Source organism: Protomyctophum bolini (assembly GCF_963924005.1).
Source record: "Protomyctophum bolini genome assembly, chromosome: 3".
Taxonomy (NCBI): Eukaryota; Metazoa; Chordata; class Actinopteri; order Myctophiformes; family Myctophidae; genus Protomyctophum; species Protomyctophum bolini.
In genome coordinates, this window is record NC_137864.1 from 1,481,409 (window position 1) to 1,501,095 (window position 19,687).

The 19,687-nt window shown below is 43.3% G+C and overlaps 1 protein-coding gene across 1 annotated transcript; it reads right to left on the reverse strand.

Moving 5' to 3' along the window:
- Nucleotides 1-595: 595 nt before the first annotated feature.
- On the reverse strand, nucleotides 596-19,435 carry tbce (tubulin folding cofactor E). Its single transcript, XM_080759319.1, has 17 exons — nucleotides 19,353-19,435; nucleotides 17,467-17,606; nucleotides 15,584-15,668; nucleotides 14,084-14,203; nucleotides 12,503-12,606; nucleotides 11,165-11,264; nucleotides 10,383-10,485; nucleotides 10,050-10,126; nucleotides 8,589-8,681; nucleotides 8,191-8,255; nucleotides 7,957-8,021; nucleotides 7,371-7,523; nucleotides 6,043-6,196; nucleotides 5,479-5,547; nucleotides 2,642-2,701; nucleotides 2,346-2,437; nucleotides 596-1,369 (listed from the first exon to the last, which is right to left on the reverse strand). Exons 2-17 carry the CDS (start codon nucleotides 17,588-17,590, stop codon nucleotides 1,274-1,276), a joined length of 1,560 nt encoding a protein of 519 aa, XP_080615445.1. The 5' UTR covers nucleotides 17,591-17,606; nucleotides 19,353-19,435; the 3' UTR covers nucleotides 596-1,273.
- Nucleotides 19,436-19,687: the final 252 nt, after the last annotated feature.

The window sequence follows — 19,687 nt, forward strand, 5'->3', positions numbered from 1 at the left end:
AGTGAAGAGCAAACCACCGCTCCAGCCCTTCTCTCTGTTTTTACTCACCACCGCTCAACGTTATTTCAGCTCCGGTGATCAGCTCACCACCGGAAATCCTGACTATGAATGAGCCTTAAGGGACCATGACTGAGTCCTGACCTGAATCACTGTCCCAGTTCGGACCCATTCTCTGCCACAGACTATAACCAGTCCTATTAGCATTATTAAATGGTAAAGTATCAGCAGGCCTACAACCATAACATGCTGTTTACAACCTGCCAAATATGTATTATTAGGCTACAGGCTTAAATATATATTTAAAAAAAGTCATGATTTCATTCTTCAGGGTTATTTGAAAAATTATAGTCCAACATACTAGTTTTAATATCGGGTTGGAGTAAGTGTGACTTACAGTAAGCGAGAACAACACATGGTAGGCCTACATAACAAAAATCAAGTGTCATCCCGATACTTAATTACGAGTCACCAAAATCATTCAAATCTTTGTGAATAGTTGTATGCAGTATATGTTTGTACAGACATACATACGTACTGTATATGTACGTTCTGTACCTAGACTTGGTTAAATGACCTGGACATTGACACACTGGAATTTGCTTATTACCATAGCTGAATGTTTGTTTATTATTTCCACAAAATGCTGTAAGTATACAGATAAAAAGAAAAATACAAAAAGTATTAGACATGTGCAAGAAAAAGACACTGAAAGTGGGCTTATACCACCCCTAAAAAGCCATAAAATAAATAAAATCAGTTTTTCCCTCTGAAACAATGTAAAGCAATAAGGATAGAGGAGACTCAAGCCATTCCAACGACATTAAGTTAAGCAGCAGAAGTGTGTTTACATGGACGATGCCTTGTTGGGATAAACAACTGGGGTTCCATTTGTAAAAATAAAAAACAAAATGAACTGAACTGTACTGTACTTTGTACTGCAAATAGCCCAGAACACAATTGTATCACAAATTGCACAAGTGAGCTTGCATATCTGCTACTAAAACTAAAATGTTGACACACAAGCGTATAGGCTTGAAGTACGTAGTTGACCTAGTGTTATGTGCTTGCACACTCTACACACTCTCTACTCACACAGCAGTGTGTCTATCATGAGTCTCTCTGTCCCTGTGGGGTACCCAGGGACCACTGGTACACTGTGCTGCTGTGGCCACTGGCACTGTGAGCTTGCAGAGCGTCACATTTCGGCTAGGGGCACTAGGGGTTCATGTGGCTTTAAACAGTGTAGGCGTCGTCGACCAGTGGTGCGTTGCGTTCAGGCCCAGCGTACCAACACCGTGTCGCCGTCTTCAATGGAGTAGAACTGCAGGGACTTCAGGTCGTTGTCGATCTCAATCTCTGTGCCCTCGATCTGAGAAAACAAACCGGAAAAAAACTGTTGACACATTTAGGCCTGACGTCGAAATTCTAAATATGTCTTTTTTTCTAAAAAAAACTCATGTTTCTACGTCAGTGGTTCTCAATATTTCATGTCAAGGACCCCACAAATTATGTATGTGATATGCCGCCGACCCCCATCTGAAAATATGTTGTTCCAGGGACCCTCCAGAAGCAAAGATTTGAGTTAAAAACTGAAACACCGAAAGAATATATTATTCAAAGATTTAAGGCACATTTTCACGATTTTTCAAAAATAGCAGACCTACAAGCTCGTAGTGCGCCACTCGGTTGCTCGCTATGAGCTTGTAGATCTGCAAAGTCCTGTTGCGTTCTCAATTTTTTATTGACCCTTTACACGAGAACGCACACTTTATGAAAACGCTATAATGTCGCTAGGTGGCGGTAACGGGCTGCCAAATAGACCAGTCACCCACGTACAAGAAGAACCGAGGAGGAGGGAGGCTTGTACAGGAACTCTTTATATCATACATGGCTCTGCGTCAATGTAATAAACATATGCGCTGTGAGCCAACGTGAGCCATGATATCATAAGTTTTGCGGATTCACCGTTTTGCCTGTTTACATGGAGAAGGGATAAAACGGCGTTCTCAAAGATTTCCACTCTGGAAGGTGGTTTCACTTTGTTGCATTTTCACCTCCTGAAAACACCGTTGTCGTCCAAAAGGACACCAGCAAACGATTATTTAGCCGTTTTCTATGAACACCGTTCTCGTGTAAAGACCACCTTAGTCTGAACGCCGTGACGTGAAGCCGTGAGCTGATAGGCAGATGGCGCACTACGAGCTTGTAGGCCTGCTATTTTTGAAAAATCGTGAAAATATTTATTTCAGAAAACTTTCGAGGTCAGGCCTAAATGGGTTAAACACGCTAATATGGAATCCACAACCATGGCAGTCAGGTTTTTATTATATTATGATTGCTTCTACCTTTGAGTTGGTGTAGGAGAGTTGGATCTGCATTCCAGGGACCTTCAGCAGTCTATACAACAGTCCCTTCACTTTCTGAACCAGCATGGAGTCTGGATGGGAAAGCGTTCAAGTGAATAAAGCAATACACTGGTTATTAAAATGACATTATCTTTGTAGTTAATTACTGTATATTTATATGCTGAGACAATATTTGTAAATAATAGAGATCTGTTATTTGGTGTAATGCGCCAACCTCATGTGCAAACATGCCTATACAGTATGTATGAAAAGGATTCGGATGCATTTTTCCTTACCTGGGACTTTCTTGATGATGGGTTTTCGGTCGGCTTCGTCTGGACAAACAAAGGTGATATCTGACAGAAAGAAACGTGAGACGTTGTGTTTGATGTTTCAGCCAGGTCTGTGGTTTTGAAATGAAAATGTTTTATGTCCAAAAGTAACAGCTTTGACAGTTAACAGCAGCAGTGGACAGAAAGTGACATCTTGTCTTCGATTGGAATTTAGCCCATTTTGGTGTTAGCATTATGTTATGCTTTAGCTATTGAAAAATAGCAGATCTACAAGCTCATGGCGCGCTACGAGCTTGTAGGTCTGCTATTGAAAAATCGACATAAAACATAATGCTTTTTCAGAAAACTGTATGTAGAAGACATTTTTAGAATCCGACCTCAGGTCAAAATGGGTTAAAGCTACATAATCCAGGATTTATTTCAATTCAATACAGTGCAGGTTTCACTTTTAGCCAATCTGTGTGGTAGAGTATGAAAAAAGAAAAATAAAAATAAATGAAAATGAATGTCATAAAACCTTTAACACAATACAACTAGTGAACACCCAGTGGTTCCTACTCTTCTACGGAGATGTTTAGATGCACCGCCGTCTTTATTGTACTTTACAGACAATATTGCAATTGCCTCTCTCTGCCAAAAGAGGGAGACAGCAGACATAATATTTAGCTTGAGAGGAACCAAAAATATGGACCCTTACTAGGGTTGGGATTCGTTAGGATTTTAACGGTTCCGAATCCTTCCCGGATCCCTCTTAACGGTTCCGGTTCCTAACGGTTCCCTTAACGGATCTCAATATAATTTTTTCCCCTTTTTTTCTGACATAGATTATGCTTATATTATAACTAACCTAACCAAGTACATAATAAACACAAATTCATTAATTCAATTATTGAAAATGCTCTTTACAATTATGAGGTGGCACTATTATTTTAATTTCACCACCACCAGCTAGCCACCACAACAATATCATTGTTGCAATTTGTACTGTATATTGCAATTTGTACTGTATAGTAAATATACAGTACATACACATTGCAATAATGATATTGTTGTGGTGACAAAATATGAAGGACCCCTGGGCCCTTACCCTAATGGAAACAAATAGTGCTTTCTTGGATTATAAAATCCTCTTAGCAGACCTTGTATTGAACTGTAGGCTACGTTCCTGTGCTTTTTTCTGCAAACTCTTTATAAAGTAATCAATCTATGGAGGTATATGCACCTAAACGCTGGGCTCAACAGTCACGCGATTAATTTAGAGACAAATCAAAAGCATTGATAGTGATATTTAACGTGATTCATATAATATCAGACAGAAGGACGTCGAGTCATTGGCGGTCTAAATTAACACCATTAACAACAGTTGTAGGCTACAACACGCCTAATGAAAAGCTCTGTAGAAGTTTAGTAGTTTTTATTTTCTATTACGTTACTAGCCTGGGGAAAGTGAACGAGCCTTGCATCATCCTCGTCCCCCGCCGGCTGTGGTGGAGCTGCGGGGAGTGCAGGCACGGCTTTCCGCATGGCTCTCAAACGCGATGTGCCTACTGTAGATTATTCTCGTGAGTTGTGGACTCGTGTAGACATATTGATTTTGAGAACTCGTGGACGTGGTGCAACTGGTAGCCTACAAGTTGCAACAACCTTTGCAGGGAACTATAGCATCGCATTTATTGCACGTTGCGTGCTCAGCCTCAGTCATTTCCCTCTCTGTTAACCACACTATGGAGATCTCTTCGACATACTGTCCCACTCGCTCCGCGGCGGTGAGCGGTCGCTGAATGCACAGAACAGTGGGCGTATCCTCCCCGACCCCACTCTCTCATGTAGGTGGGGTGACGTCACCACAGGCTCTGCTTGCATGCATGCACAGACACAGCGGAGCTAAATGACGACTGATGAGAACCGTTTGGGGAACCGTTAATACGAAAACGATGGAACCGGCTCCGGATCCGCAATGTCGGAACCGGGTCTGAAATGGACCCGGTTCCGAATCCCAACCCTAACCCTTACCGGTCTGCAACACAATGCCTCAGTTGCATATTTAAAAATCACACCTGTGTGAACCGAGTGGTGCAACTCCCCTCTCTCCCCCCCCTCCTCTCTCTCTCTCTCTCTGCTCGGTCAGATTAGCTTTATTATGGATATCAATCCGCGTCGCTGAGAAATGAGAACTATGTTTTCATTATTATTTTGGCTCGGCCTTTCCTTCTTTAGCGATCCTAGACTGGGTTGCGCAACAGTGGATTTTGGCTCGGCCTTTCCTTCTTTAGCGATCTTAGACCGGATCGCGCATGCGCGCTGCCGTCCACCTACCATTATACAGGCAGACTAAAAGCTGAACAACTCCTAATCTACGGAGATCTCCATGGTTTGGTCAATGTTCGGAGGCCTTTGCTGATTATCCGGTGGTCTAGATGGAAACATTGGTGCTTTCTAGAGCAAGGATGGCTATATTTTAGCTCGCTAGCATTGACGCTATTTCTTTAGCACAAGACCCCCACAGACCGTGGCAGTCAGAAGTTACACAGGTGCGTGCGCACACCACTGGTGCTCATTGACACAGGTACACAGGTACACGGACATTGCTGGTTGTAGGAGTGGTTGCACCACTCAAAAATAACTGAACCGGTTCCCATTGGGAACCAACCGGTGGAAAAGGGGCCTGAGAGTGTACTGCATGAACCTGTTCCGTTTGTAACTTTGTACACTCCCAGAGTTATGGGGTCCGACGTGGCCTAATGCATTATCAAACAGGGGGTCCTTGAAATTAACGTTTTGATAATTACTACTGGCATAAATATGTATAGGTTTGAAGTGGGTGGGAGAACTGGACTCACTCAACAGCTGGTTTTTCAGAGCGAATGGCTGCTGCTTCTTGAGTTCACTCTCCTCTGGGGCGCCGTACTCTACAAGACAAACATGATACATCGTATTCACTTCATATGTTGAATGTGTTGGTATTACTAGAGTTTAGTCGTTTTTTATGTAGCGTGTGTGTCTTTTTTTTAAGAATTTATTCTGCCATGATCACGACCTGGGTCACACATTTTGCTCTATACTTGGAAAGTTTAGACAATTCAAAGCTTTCCGATCTCTACAATCTCACAAGCAACCTTGTGCTAAATTCAATTAATTACAAACCAGGTTGCATTAGCCCGACTATAACGATGCAAAATCTGCACTGGCTGAGACTTCAAGGACGAAAAAAATGTTTTTGTTCTGTGTTTGAAAGGTTTTTAGGGAAATGTAGGGACACCAGGTTGAAAGTGGTTACAAATCTGGATTGCCGATACCAATGTCATTAAAAAAAAAGGGTCAAATAATTGCTGGGTTATGTTAGACAAAGCGATCTCTATATCGGTCTATAGCTCGAATTCATAAATAAATAAACCAGAACATACTGTGTATGAGACTGTGGAAGCGGGGGTGCTCCGAGGTGAACTGCATGCTGGGTCGGCTCTTCTCGGGATCTCTGTTGCCCCCGGCCTGAAGCCACGCCTCCCCAAACATCTTAATGTACATCAGCTCCGCCCCCCTCCGGTCCTCGCGGGTGAGCTGTCGGTTGTCATGGTAACAGAGAAAACATTGTGTATGGTGGTTAACCCATTCTGTCCGGGAACCCCTTTTTGGTGTTTTAACTAAGCATCATGTTATACTTTAGCTATTGAAAAATAGCAGACCTACAAGCTCATAGCGCGCCACCGAGTGGCGCACTATGAGCTTGTAGGTCTGCTATTTTTGAAAAATCGTAGAAATGCGGCACAAATTTTTGACTATATATTCTTTCAGAGCGAGCGTTTTTCCGATGCTGTAATATATGCCTTTTTATTGCACGTTTCCATCACAATGGCGTGTCCACCCTAAGGGCCGATTCATACTCCTATTTTAGAGCCGAATAAAAGTCGGTTCGGCTCTGTAGAGCCTACAATGTGACGTCACTTTAGGTTCGGGGGGGGGCGGGTACCGTCCTAAAGTCGACTCTTCGGTGCTACTGAAAATTTCTGACGAGCCGAAATCATTTCGGCACTACAGCGCCGAAACAGCGGTAAAATAGGAGTATGACCCCAAGACTGTGAGGTTGGGGTTCGATTCCCTGGCTGGGTCATAGCAAAGACTACCGGTAGTATAATAGATCAGTTGTATTTACCAGTGCACGAGACTGACACAATCCCTAGACCTAATCCCAAACCAAATATGTAATTTGTGTACAATGTGTATTTCTCAAATTCCACTATACATTTGGGGCTCCATTTTCGTCACCACTAAACCCATCCATCCATCCATCTTCAACCGCTTATCCGTAGTCTTGTCGCGGGGGCAACAGCTCCACCAGAGAGCTCCAGACTTCCCTCTCCAGAGCAACATTAGTGACTTCCTCCTGGGGGATTTACGAGACGTTCCAAGGCCAGTGAGTCGATGTATTTCCTCAAACTGCGCCTTTAAACCCCTTATCCCTAAACTAACTTCTTTGCCTTTCTTTTTTTTTTTTATACTATTTTTCAAAACATTTTTGAATAGTTAAAATGGCCAGTATACAAGCTCACAACGTGTCAATGTAGATTGGCTAGTTGAACTATTCAAAAATGTTTTTCGTATGTAAAAAAAAAATTAAAAAAAAGGCAAAGAAGTTTAGGGATAAGGGGTTTAGCGGTGACGAAAAGGGAGCCGTTGGTACTCAGTAAAGTACACACAGACACACACAGGCACGTGTGCGCGTATGCAAACTGACCTGGCACTTGTTGAGGGTGGTCAGCTGGCTGAGTCTGGTCACCAGCAGCAGGTCTGCGGTCTGGAGGTTCCTCTCTAGGCCCAACAGGGGGTTGTATCGAAACGACAGCTTTACCAAACTCGGCAACTTGTCCAGCTCGTTCACTACGCTCCACTGTGCGTGTGTGTGTGTGTGTGTGTGTGTGTGTGTGTGTGCGCACGCGTGCGTGCGTGCGTGTAAAGAATTGAAGGAAACAAAAGGGGGTCTGTGTTACTATGGTTGATCAAACGGATTGTTGTAGAAGTCATGGCTTGAATCTATAGGCTTAAAACAAATGATATAAATATTTGTGTAAATGTCTATGGGAAAAAAATTAATGGCAGATTGTTCAGTAACATTTGGTGTTAGCATTGTGTTATGCTTTAGCTATTGAAAAATAGCAGATGCTACGAGCTTGTAGGTCTGCTATTTTTGAAAAAATCGACTGACATAGAAACATATAGCTTTTTCAGAAAACTGTCATTTTCAAACAGACATTTTTAGAATCTGATCTCAGGTCAAAATGGGTTAAATAGCTGTACAGTAATCAGAGTAACAGGGGTCTCACCTCAGAAATGTTGTTGTGATTCAGTAGCAGAGTCTTTAACGCTGGGAACATGGCTGTTTTACTACCTAAACAACGCACACGCACACACACACACACACACACGCGCACACGCACACGCACACGCACACACACACACACACACGCACTTTCTAACCACCGTGGTTGAATCAATGCAGCATATTCTGAACGCTAAACCTCAGACAGGACAAGAGGACAACACAATAAGGACTTTACCAGGAGGTACATCGGTGAACTGAAGGACAGACAGACCAGTCTTGGACAGGTTCAAGTACTCCAGTCTAGAAGGAGGCAATGAAGACTCGACAGTTAAATCATTGAAGTAAATTTGTCTGATAATGTGTCTGAATAAGCTTTAGCGTGATATGTACGGGCCATATTTAAACATTATGTCCTAGTTTCGTTTTTTTCTTTCTTCATATTGTTCATTAGCATTGTGTCCATCATAATGGAACACACATTACACCAGAGGTCCTTGAGGGGTGCCAGGTGGTCCCTGGCATCCCAATGAATTAGTTAATACTACATCCAAATCTGTTTAACCACTTTAACCCTATCTATCTATCTATCTATCCATCTATGAAAGAGTTTTGTGAAAGTGGTTTTCACAGTACCTGGGCAGTTGAGACAGGCTCGGAATGCTGTCCTCAACCAACTGATTGTGGGACAGATCCAACAGCTTCAGAGACTCCAGGACCCCCGTCGGCCTTTACAAAACACACAGCCGTTTGAAACGATGGAAGGAAGACAAGATAGAACTATTCATTTGTCCCTCAAACATCAGGCAATCGATGAAACTGATTAACGGGCTCTCACCACAGAGGTCAGGCAGAACAACAGGAGTCTCTGAATAGTTGCAGTATATAGTTGTTATATTGAATGTATTGTATTGCCATGTTTGCACAGTGTCTATGGACAGTATAAGTATAGATAACTGTGATCAATGTCGATGACTACTTGGTGTTCGCACTCTGTGGTCTCTTTTTGTGCTTATAGAGGGTATGCGCGTGACATCATCATCAAACCCGGAGGTTATGCAGGAAATGCCTACGGAGTGGCAAAAAAACTACTTTCTGGCCTTGACAGCCCATACATCCAAACAGAAAAGTCCTATTTTAATGCATTAAACAACGTTAAACAATGTTAAACTCCCCTTGCATGTTGCTTTGCCACTCGATGTGCCATTCACGTTAAGCATGCGCTTGAAGGACCACTTCACCACTTTTCCACCTATCTTCATATAATAGGTCCTCACTAATAATCATGAAAAAATGGCATGATTCTTTTCTACTCAGTCTGTGTCTCATAGGAGGGCTGTGGGCAGTTTAGAAACAGTCTTCCAGTGACATCATCATTAGGCAGATTTCTTTTTTAAACAAGATTTCTTTACAAAAATACTTAGATTTTCATTATCGTGAGTACGATGGCTTCCATTTTCGCATTGCAACTTTTTAGGACTAGTAAGCCTGCAGTTTTTATTAGCTTGTATTCCCCATCGATGATGTCACTGGAAGACGGTTTCTGAACTGCCCACAGCCCTCCTATATGAGACACAGACCGAGTAGAAAAAAATTGCACCTTTTTTTTTATGATTATTAGTATTATTAGTGAGGACCTATTATATGAAGATAGGTTGAAAAGTGGTGAAGTGGTCCTTTAACCCTCTATTGCTTTCTATCCCTTTTCCCTGTTTTATCCCCACACACATATCTGGGTGTTGTCACAATATTAGCTTCCCGCCTACCAGCCTGTAGCCTGTAGCCTGTAGGGCTTCCCTCCCCCGAACACGGGCCAATTACACCCTCGACAGGACAAAGTTGAATAATGCACCGCGGTGGATTCAAACCCGCAACCTCTGTGGTGGTGGCCAGGTAGTTTACCACTGCGCCACGCAAGTGCCATGTTAAATATTTGATTCATGCTGTTCTTTGTGTTTCTGTGCTACAGTTCTTAGTCTCCGACTCCAAAGAGAATTTATCCAATGGGGAAACACAATGAAGTGAAGACAAAACAGCTTTCGGTTAATTTAAATTCAGAAGGGACAGACAGGTGTGTTGAATGTCGACGAGTGTCACCTCTGCAGCTGTGTGATGTCGTTGTTTTGGACGTAAAGCTCTTCCAGTTGAGGCCACATGGGGGCGCACTGCAGGAGCTGCACCCAGTGGAGAAAAGAAAAAAAACAGATTAGACACAATTACAATAGAAAAGACAACTGTATACAGTATGTCCTATAGCGGACAGTGGTCTCAAGCTTTTCAGGCCGTGGCCCCCCCCAACATAATCATATTCTATGTCAGTCCTTCTTCGATTTTTCAAAAATAGCAGACCTACAAGCTCGTAGCGTGCCACTCGGTGGCGCACTATGAGCTTGTAGATCTGCCCATTGGGTTTGACTACTCAATGTGTACCTGTGGCCAGGAGAGGGCGCAGTTCTGCAGGGAGAGGATCTTTAGACTGGAGAATGCCTGACGTTGAGCCAGGGGGTCAGAGGGCAGACGCAGTCTGTTGTCACTGGAGAGAAACCACATAGGACATCATCACAACAATCATTTCAACTGCCTTTCCACTTTATTTCACCATTCTTTAGTGGGTCTGCAATGGGTCTGGTCCACAAGATTAGATACACCACCAAGATACCCATGTACCTGTCTAAATACTTCCTTAATGTAAACGAAGTCCACACCCACAACACCAGAGGGAGTGCAACAAACCATGTACAACCCAGATTCGGCACAAACAAGGGACTAAATTATTTTGCTCCTATGCCACCAAAATGTGGAACGCCCTACCAACAGTCATTAAGACATGTGAATCCCCCCCCCCTTTTCCCCTCACTGATTATGTTTCTTTTCCCTTTTTACCTCCTTTATGATGAATTCCTGTTCTGTTCTTTAACTATATAGAAGTGTCTATTTGTACGTCTCTAAATGTTTTGATGAATTGAACATGGTGGACCCTGTTGTAAACAAGTGTAATGCTTAATTGGGTCGTCCACTCACAGTTCACAGTCTTTGTATTGAGTTTGTGCTTGAAATGTACTGTAATTCTGCAAACTGTTACATATTTCAATCAATTCAATAAATCAATCAATAGTCCTTGTTTCTTTCTGCACAGCTCCAATGGTTTATACAGAATGTTATAAAACAGCACACACACACACACACACACACACACACACACACACACACACCTGAGCAGTAGCTGTTGCAGATGTTCCATGTGTTGGGTGATGTTTGCCACATCATCCCAGCTGCTCAACAGGTTGGCGCCCAGGTCCAGAGTGTGAACATCTGGCGAGAAGATAAAAGATGGTCAACACACTCGATCAATTAAGTCCTGACCTGCTCAACTCTCCCCTCTGTCACCGATTGTAATAACTAAATTATCATCTGCCACTTGAATTAAGGTGATTTGATCGATTGACATCTAAAAGTGCCCGTCAGCTCAAACCCACAATGCAATACTTTTGTTTTCGAGATTGTTGCAAATGCACTGAGCGATTACTATGGAAGCCTGCCTGGCTTGTCTGTGTGTGTGTGTGTGTGTGTGTGTGTGTGTGTGTGTGTGTGTGTGTGTGTGTGTGTGTGTGTGTGTGTGTCACGCTGTAAGACCACCCGCCCGCCACCAGAGGGCGCAGCTGTATAACCATAGACTGTAAAAAATATGGACAAAGCGTTCTGCGGGTCTAACATGAACGTAAAATGAAGCCTGTCTCTATGTGTCAGTCCTTGCCATGGAGGCAGCCATCTTTCTAGATCCGGGCCCAGGTCCAGCTGGCCCATTGGCTGGCCCAGACAACGAGGCGGGACTTCCCCCCTTCTTCTTCGTTTATTTTGACTCGAGTGGGTGGGGGATCCCGTTCATAGACTGTAACGGTAGCCACGCCCCTCAGAACATGCGCGACTTTATGGTCATTTCTTTTATACATGGGACCATAATTTTCCAAAAAGAATATTATGACATTAGAAATGAGACTTTAAACTAGTGACTGGAAGCAAAAAGTATTCATGACCATGTTTATTAAGGTAATACAGTCTAGGTGAAGTTGGGCCCAAATACACGGACTTCTATGGGGATATGGGTTTTTCTGGGTCCAGTGATATCGCCACAACAGGCCATTATATGAACTTTCATTTCCTTAGTGGCTTCACAAAATATCTGTCTGACTGCCCCCCTGTGTATAACACAAAATTATTTGAAGAATGCGGTTTGGTAAAAAAAAAATCATTTTCTACTATAGATTTGTTTCCCCATTTCCTGATTTCTCTGCGTTTTTAGAGAAAGAGAAAGAGCGTTAGGGCGGGAACACCTTTTGGTGTTTATGTTATGCTTTAGCTGTTGAAAAATAGCAGATCTACAAGCTCATAGCGCGCCACCGAGTGGCGTGCTACGAGCTTGTAGGTCTGCTATTTTTTGAAAAATCTATGAACCACTGACATAGAAACATAGCTTTTTCAGAAAACTGTCAGGATTAAAAAAAAACATTTTTAGAATCTGATCTCTGGTCAAAATGGGTTAAAAGGGTTACCGGGCGTGACTGCCCTGATGTCGTCTTCAGAGTCAGAAGAACCATAGACGTCCTTCATCACCAGGGACACCACCTGAAGGCTCTGTAATCTGGACACAAACATACTGCAAACACAGGAAACAAACAACGCATACATTAGGGCGGCTGTGGCTCAGGAGGTAGAGCCAATGATCCAATGATCCCTGGGGTCGGCGGTTCAAATCCCGGCTCCTCCTCCTATCCACATGTCAAAGTGTCCTTGGGCAATAAGACACTGAACCCCACATTGCCTCCAATGAGTCGGTCGGTGTGAGCTCGACACCATCGGTGTGTGAATGTGAGGACGCTGGCGTCGACTGTTCGCCGCTTCACCTCCCAATGTATGAATGAATGAATGAATGAACCATTGTAAAGCAATTTGAGCACTTGGAAAAGCGCTATAAAAATGCAATTCATACTGTATTGTCACTTTCTTGGTCTGACAATTCCAGCTTTGTCGCATTGGGAAGGCAAACCACCAGTCAAGTGTTTGCATTGACGTCAACGGGAGACGGATGGACAATTAAGACCATGAATAATTAAACGTTTCAGGAAAATAAAAGAAAGACATATCGCTTCCTGCTGAAATCAAAGTCTTTTCCTTTCTGACAAAGCATTACAAAAATAATATAGTCTCTTCATAAAGCTGGTCCAACCAGCTCTCACTGACATCAATGCATTCCATTGAATGTCAGGCCCCAGTTTGCCTCCCTAGTGCGTCTACTGTACGGTGCATGGCATAATTTCCACGTCGTAGATATTAGATAGAATGCATCCCTTCCTTCTTTACAGGCAGGAATTTGATGGAGGCCCGCCTTCTGATTGGCCTCATGTCCTGCAAAAGGTAAAAAATCAATCCTGAGGCCACAGACTGTGGTCCCACACTCTCCGCTCCAGCTTTCTCCTTTCTGCCTCTTTCCTGTCAATATCCTGACATGGTCCACGGATCATAACACTACAGTATATGTTAAATGAAAGCATGAATGACATTCCAGGCCCACACACACTCGGTACATCCTAAAAAAGTATAGGCGTATACACCCTACAACTGGTTCTGAGAACATGACGTTGTCAGACTTAAAGGCCTATTCATAGTCTGGATTCTCGGTGGTGAGCTGACCACTGGCGCTGACCACCGCGAAACAACGTTGAGCGGTGGTGAGTAAAAACAGAGAGAAGGGCTGGAGCGGTGGCGGTTGGTTTGCTCTTCACCGCGGCTTCGTCACCACCGAAAATCCAGACTATGTATGAGCCTTTAAGGCTCATACATACTGCAGTTTTTTGGTGATAGTTTATCACAGCGGTGTAGTTTTTAAAAGGTTGGAAAACGACACCATTACGTCAGTTCGCGGTGATGATCAGCTATCACCGCGGACACAGACCCATCTCTCTGTTTTTACTATCAGACAAGTCTTTTCAACTCTGGCTATCACCCCCGTTCACTGATTGGTCTAGAAGTTGGGTAAACCACAGGGAGGTGGGGTCAATCCTTAAGGAGTATGATGGCCTCAACTCTCATCACCAAAAACTGGAGTATGTACAGTATGAGCCTTTTTACTGTACCTGATCTTGTCATCCACCTTGTGGTCCTCCAGGCTGGAGGACAGTTCCTTGATGGCCGCCACGTAGTCCACCCCGAAGCTGGCCTTCTTAGGGCGGACGAACGAGCCGCCGCTAGGATGCCTTGGGTTGGTCAGATGGGAGGAGAAAGGAAAGGAAAGGTACTATGTTTACCCAGGGTAACTGGACTAAGCTCAAGAACTAGTTTACAGCCCACATAGAACATTTCATGGTAGAGGTTCAATGCCTTGTCCAAGGGCACTTCAGCTGTGGTATTTTTACCGTGCCGGTCCGGAGATACGAACTAGCGACCTTCCGATATCAAGACCGCTCCGCAAACCGTTCGGCCACCGCTGCCTGGAGACACCAGGACCACAGCACACTGGTTCATGCTTTCATTCCTGGTAGACTATAGATCGCCGTAAATGTCGTCGTAGGCTCAATCAGTGTTGTTTTTGGCAGCAAATTTCGATTTTAGTTTAGTCATAGTCTTTGGACTGAAACTTCATTTAGTTTTAGTCACATTTTAGTCACCTGGAAATGTCTTAGTGTTAGTCTAGTTTTAGTCGACTAAATGTCATAAGATTTTAGTCGACTAAATCTACAGGTGATTTAGTTGACTAAAATGTGTTTTGGTGGGCCTTGATGCCGTCATAATGAGTGTTTTTATGCGTTGCGACGCGTTGTGAGCTTGTAGATCGGCTATTTTCAGCATGCAACCAAGAGTAAAATGACTTATAGTGGATCTCTTGTCCACTAGTCCCTTCCTAACATTTTAGTCTACGGTAGTTTTTATTTGTCGACGAAATTGTCAGTATATTTAGTCTTAGTTTTAGTCATCATAGCTTAGTTTTCATTTAGTTTCCATTCGTTTTTGTCAGTGGAAAAAGGTAGTCGACGAACATTTTTCGTCTTAGTTTTAGTCGACGAAAACAACACTGGGCTCAATATGTCAGTTTGTCACAGTCAATACATCCCGTGATCTTTTGTGGCCAGATGTAATTTCCGTGGGGTCTAGTAGGACTATAGTGAATAATAAAAAAATAAATCGCTATAACATTTTGTAAAAACAATACATATTTAGCCCCATGTTCGAATGCTCCCGCCCCCTGTCAAAAATAAAGAAAGCAGCAAATGAAAAAGGAATAACACTCATCTTTCACTAATAACAACCTAAAACATGAACCTTGGTTGAAAAAAACATAGTCCTTTAAGACACGCAAAATAGGGCCTAAATTCACAGTGTGCAGTTGTCGTATTCCTTACTATTGCATTGTTACTTTGTTGTAATCAATTATCAATTCAATTATTATGCATTTTCAATTTTTCATCATCATTGACCTTTGTATTTTCTGTTTTTGTTTTGAAGCACATTGAGTCTATCTAAGTTTGTTGTATGAAATGTGCTGTATCAACACATTTGACTTGAATTAACTTGACTCATTTAACTCGTTTAAACGTTAAATTAACGATGCAGCATACGGTGTAATGATTAGTGTGTACCTGCATGTAAAATACTGGACGCCTTCGTGGGTTCCATCATGTTTGCCTCGTTCAGGTTTGTCCCACTCCACGCCCAGCCAAAGCCCTTTGAGAACACAACAAATCAAATCAAACAGTGTCTCTCAACTTTAGTTTACAACTTTACATCAAAGATGCACTTTGGGCCTCTGTAAAAGAGGCCCCTCTATACTGTACACATGTTCCCTTTTTTCTAACTTGTATATGATTATTTATTTTGCATAGTGTGTATATTGATTGATGTCTTTAAATGTTTTGATGAATTGAAAATGGAGGACCCTGATGTAGGACCCTGATGAACCAGAAAAAGCACTAATAAGACTTGTTTACTGGTAGGTAAACAAGTCTTATTAGTGCCTTTTCTGGTTTTACCCTCATAGCTGTTTTTGCATTGACCTGTACCTTCCTTGAATTGTACCGAATCTGCTAATAACATTTTCAATCAATCAATCAACACTCTGTGTGTGTGTGTGTGTGTGTGTGTGTGTGTGTGTGTGTGTGTGTGTGTGTGTGTAGTTATATTTACAAAGACTGTGAAGGGAAACTTAGGCTATTTAGATATCGCTGACCACTCACACTCAGTGCAAATGCTGCCATCAGTGAGGAATCAGATGTCTTGAAATTCACCATCAAAAGCAAGTACAATTAATTTGGTACAGGGGAAGAATCAGGCACCAGAGACAGCACAGCACAGCAGTAAACGTTACAGATACAGCAGCTTTGCTAGCATCTCCGATAAAGTACAAACCGTTACTTACAATGATAAGGAAACATTGGGTACAGATACAGATGTAGGCTAGTCTGCATGCTCATAAGTCCAGGCCATGTACAGAACCTACCACGACTAGTCAAACGACTTGCTAAATACTGCTCTGTTTCGGCTGTCATATGCAGATTGCCACATTTTCAAAAATAGCAGATCTACAAGCTCATAGATATAGCTCATGTACTTGTAGATAATGCTATTTTTGAATAGCCAAAGTATAAAATAATGTGTTTTGTTGTTGGAAGTGCGCTCTGACTCATCTAGTGCGATATCCTCTTAAATCAACAACATGTATAAAAGTAATGGGTCGCACTCAATACTTTTATAAATGCAACATATGGCCCCGGGCGGCTGGCGTAGCCGCCTGGGCACCTTGGCTGGTAATCCAGTCTGGCAGTGTGCCGCGGGTTCTTACTGCGGCCCTTACTGCGTGTCACCCCCCCCCCATCTCTCTCCCCGCTAGAACGAAAATACATCGCATGGATGCAACTGGGACGTATCCTCAGTGATGTATCCCATCATCGGGGTTTCGCGAACATCATACCCCTCACTCAGGTGACCCAGCCGGGGTGATCAAGTCCCGACTTACGTCCCAGTAGCTACCCTCGATCAGACCCACTAGGGAAAGACAAGGGCCGCACAATCCGTTGGGACCACTCCGGAACTACTATGCCGGGACTGAGAGGTATTCTGGCATGTGGAGGGACTAGGCTCTGTGGGTTGTCTCCTGCCCGGGCCCCTCCTACGTCTCACCAGGTCCACTCCTGCTCTCACCAAGAGTACGGCAAGGACCTGTGTTGCGCCAGAGTCCCAGCACCAGACACTTCATTCAGGAGTGGTGGATTCTTGAGCCACAATGGTACTGCAGGCTCCACCGCTGGGAAACGGTAGTACTGCAGGCTCCACTTGCGGCTCAAATGGCCCTCCTAAAGGCCTCACGGAGGATGCAGGCTGGGGCCTGTCACCCGTCTCTCCGGTGGTCACCAGACTATACCTGGTCGTCACATAAAATATACAATGCCACAGATGCCTTCCCGGATCGAATGGGTTAAAGTGTCTGACCTGCTGCAGACATCACACAGTGTTTTAGCTGACTCACCTTTAGTTGGCGGGACGGTTCCCACAAACCGAACCGTGGCGCGTTCTCCATCACAAGACACGCGCCTGCCCACTGCGTCAGACGGAACCTCAGTGTCCACAGCAGACATCTGGTCGGTTCCCATTGAAATGCAGTGTACTCTGAAACATTAATGATTCTGTATTATTATGATTATTATTATTCAGCAGCCAAAGCACCACGGGCACACAAATCAGTTTATATTGCAGTTTATATGCTATATTAAAGGTTATGAGGCTTTTTATAGCACCAAAATAAAATGTCAGATATGCGACAAAGTATAAATCTGGCTTAATGTATTGGCCTGTCCCAAAATATCAGATTAGATCAGTAACCCAGTGCGAGGACAGTAGGCCAAGCACTCAAAATAAAAGCTGATCCAACCTGAAAGTCAGTTTAAAACAACGTTAATTTTGTTGCCATGCAGAACCACTGCTGTAACATGCATGATGCTACAGTAATAATAACTCATGAACATTTGACATTTTAAGGCCCAATATTTCGGCATTATGGGAATAAAGGAGACGTTTAAGGCTCATAGCCATGGTTCATCACATGACGCTCGTACTTCACGAGCGTCATGGCGCAACTGCAGCCTGTTTTACGCGATCGCTACATTTACATTATAAACGTGCACATAAACATTCAGATTCCAAATATAAAGTACTCGCCACATGTGCCACGGGTGTTAGAAATTTGCCGGTACAGCGATTAGCATTGCTGCTGAAGAATATTGGATCTCATAATTATACTGTGTTGCAAGGCCTATGTCAATTGTGTAAATTTACATACAGTAGACCTCTTGGTGAGCAGCTGCTACAGAGGGGTGTCGGTCTCTTCAGGAGTAGCTAGGAGTCTAATTCCGTTGTATGTTAATTAGGGGTCTGTGTTGACCTGAGTTGCTCAAAGGACTTTGCTACTAATTATATGCACCATGTCGATCCCCTTGACCAAATGTGGAGTGTTTAAAAGGTGGCTGCAATGCTATCATTTTAGTCAGTCAGTCGGGGGCGCGAGCCTGCTGAGACGTGAGCCAGCTTTGCTGGCTGACGTGAGTCTATGCTGTTGCTGTATCGTATGCTGTACTCCGTTTGAATAAACATCATGGAATCTCAGTTCGTCTGCTGCGTGCACATTTCTCCTCTGTATGGTATATTATATACATCACTGCATTCAGCGTTGTTTAATAAAAAGCATTTCTATCCGAGCTGTTATTTTGCCATTGGCTTTCAACTACGTGCCCCTATCGGCCGGGGAGGACACTCGGTGTGTTCGATATAAGCACGCTGACCGCCCTGCCAATACAGACTAATAGGCGAGTGCGCTCCCGGTGTGCAACTGTGAATTTCCCAAACGAACCCCGTTTGAGAAAAGTAGCCGGGGCGCTCGGATAAAAATGATTTTTATTAACGCGGGTGCAGCAAAGCTATTCGCTGTACCAGCACATTTCTAACACCCGTGGCACATGTGGCGAGGACTTTATATTTTAAATCGGAATGTTTATATACATGTTTGGACTGTAAATGTAGCGATTGCGTCATGACTGTCATGATAAGTCATGTTTCAGGGCTAATGTGTGCAGTGCATCTGACCATTTTCTAAATTCTTTATTGTATTTATATTTTGGAAGAGATGGCCACAATAAATGTTTAGGTGCCATGCCCAGACTGCCCAGTGCCCACCTGGTGCCCACTCTACTAGGAGCTGCTGTTGTTACACAGTCATGATGGGCTTATCCCAAATGTCTTCATAAACAAATGTCACCCAGCCGTTAAAGAGATGCCCAGTTTATTGACTCCAGTCGAAGGTAAATAAATCATGTCTGCGTGTGAAAGGAAGACTATAAGTCATACAGTATGATTAATTACCTGGCGAATGTTGCCGATTCCTGGAAATTTTCTCTCCGAACGTACTGTTGTTGTGGTTGTCACTACATCTTCATAGACGACCGGAAAGGATGTATTTAGACGGTGCACCTAGCTTCTATTACGATCAAAACATTTTCGCCATGATATTCGCTCATCATTTCAATAGACATCAACACTAGAATACTTTGCTCAACATCCAACAAAAATGTGTTTGTTAAGTAAATTAAGCGCATCAACGTTAGAATTAAATGAAAGAATAAAAAATAAAGTAAAACCAGGAACTATCGGAACCTTTCATTAGCGGCGTTCCTTATTCCAGTTTCCGGGTCGGAAGC

What these genes read in the sequence shown, in the direction of transcription:
- tbce (XM_080759319.1), bottom strand. Translation starts at nt 17,590, where the DNA reads ATGGGAACCGACCAGATGTCTGCTGTGGACACTGAGGTTCCGTCTGAC. An exon ending in GTCCAGTATTTTACATGCAG is followed by an intron (nt 14,204 to 15,583) that starts GTACACACTAAT and finishes GACCAACCCAAG; the next exon opens with GCATCCTAGCGGCGGCTCGT. An exon ending in ATCACAACAACATTTCTGAG is followed by an intron (nt 7,524 to 7,956) that starts GTGAGACCCCTG and finishes ACACACGCACAG; the next exon opens with TGGAGCGTAGTGAACGAGCT.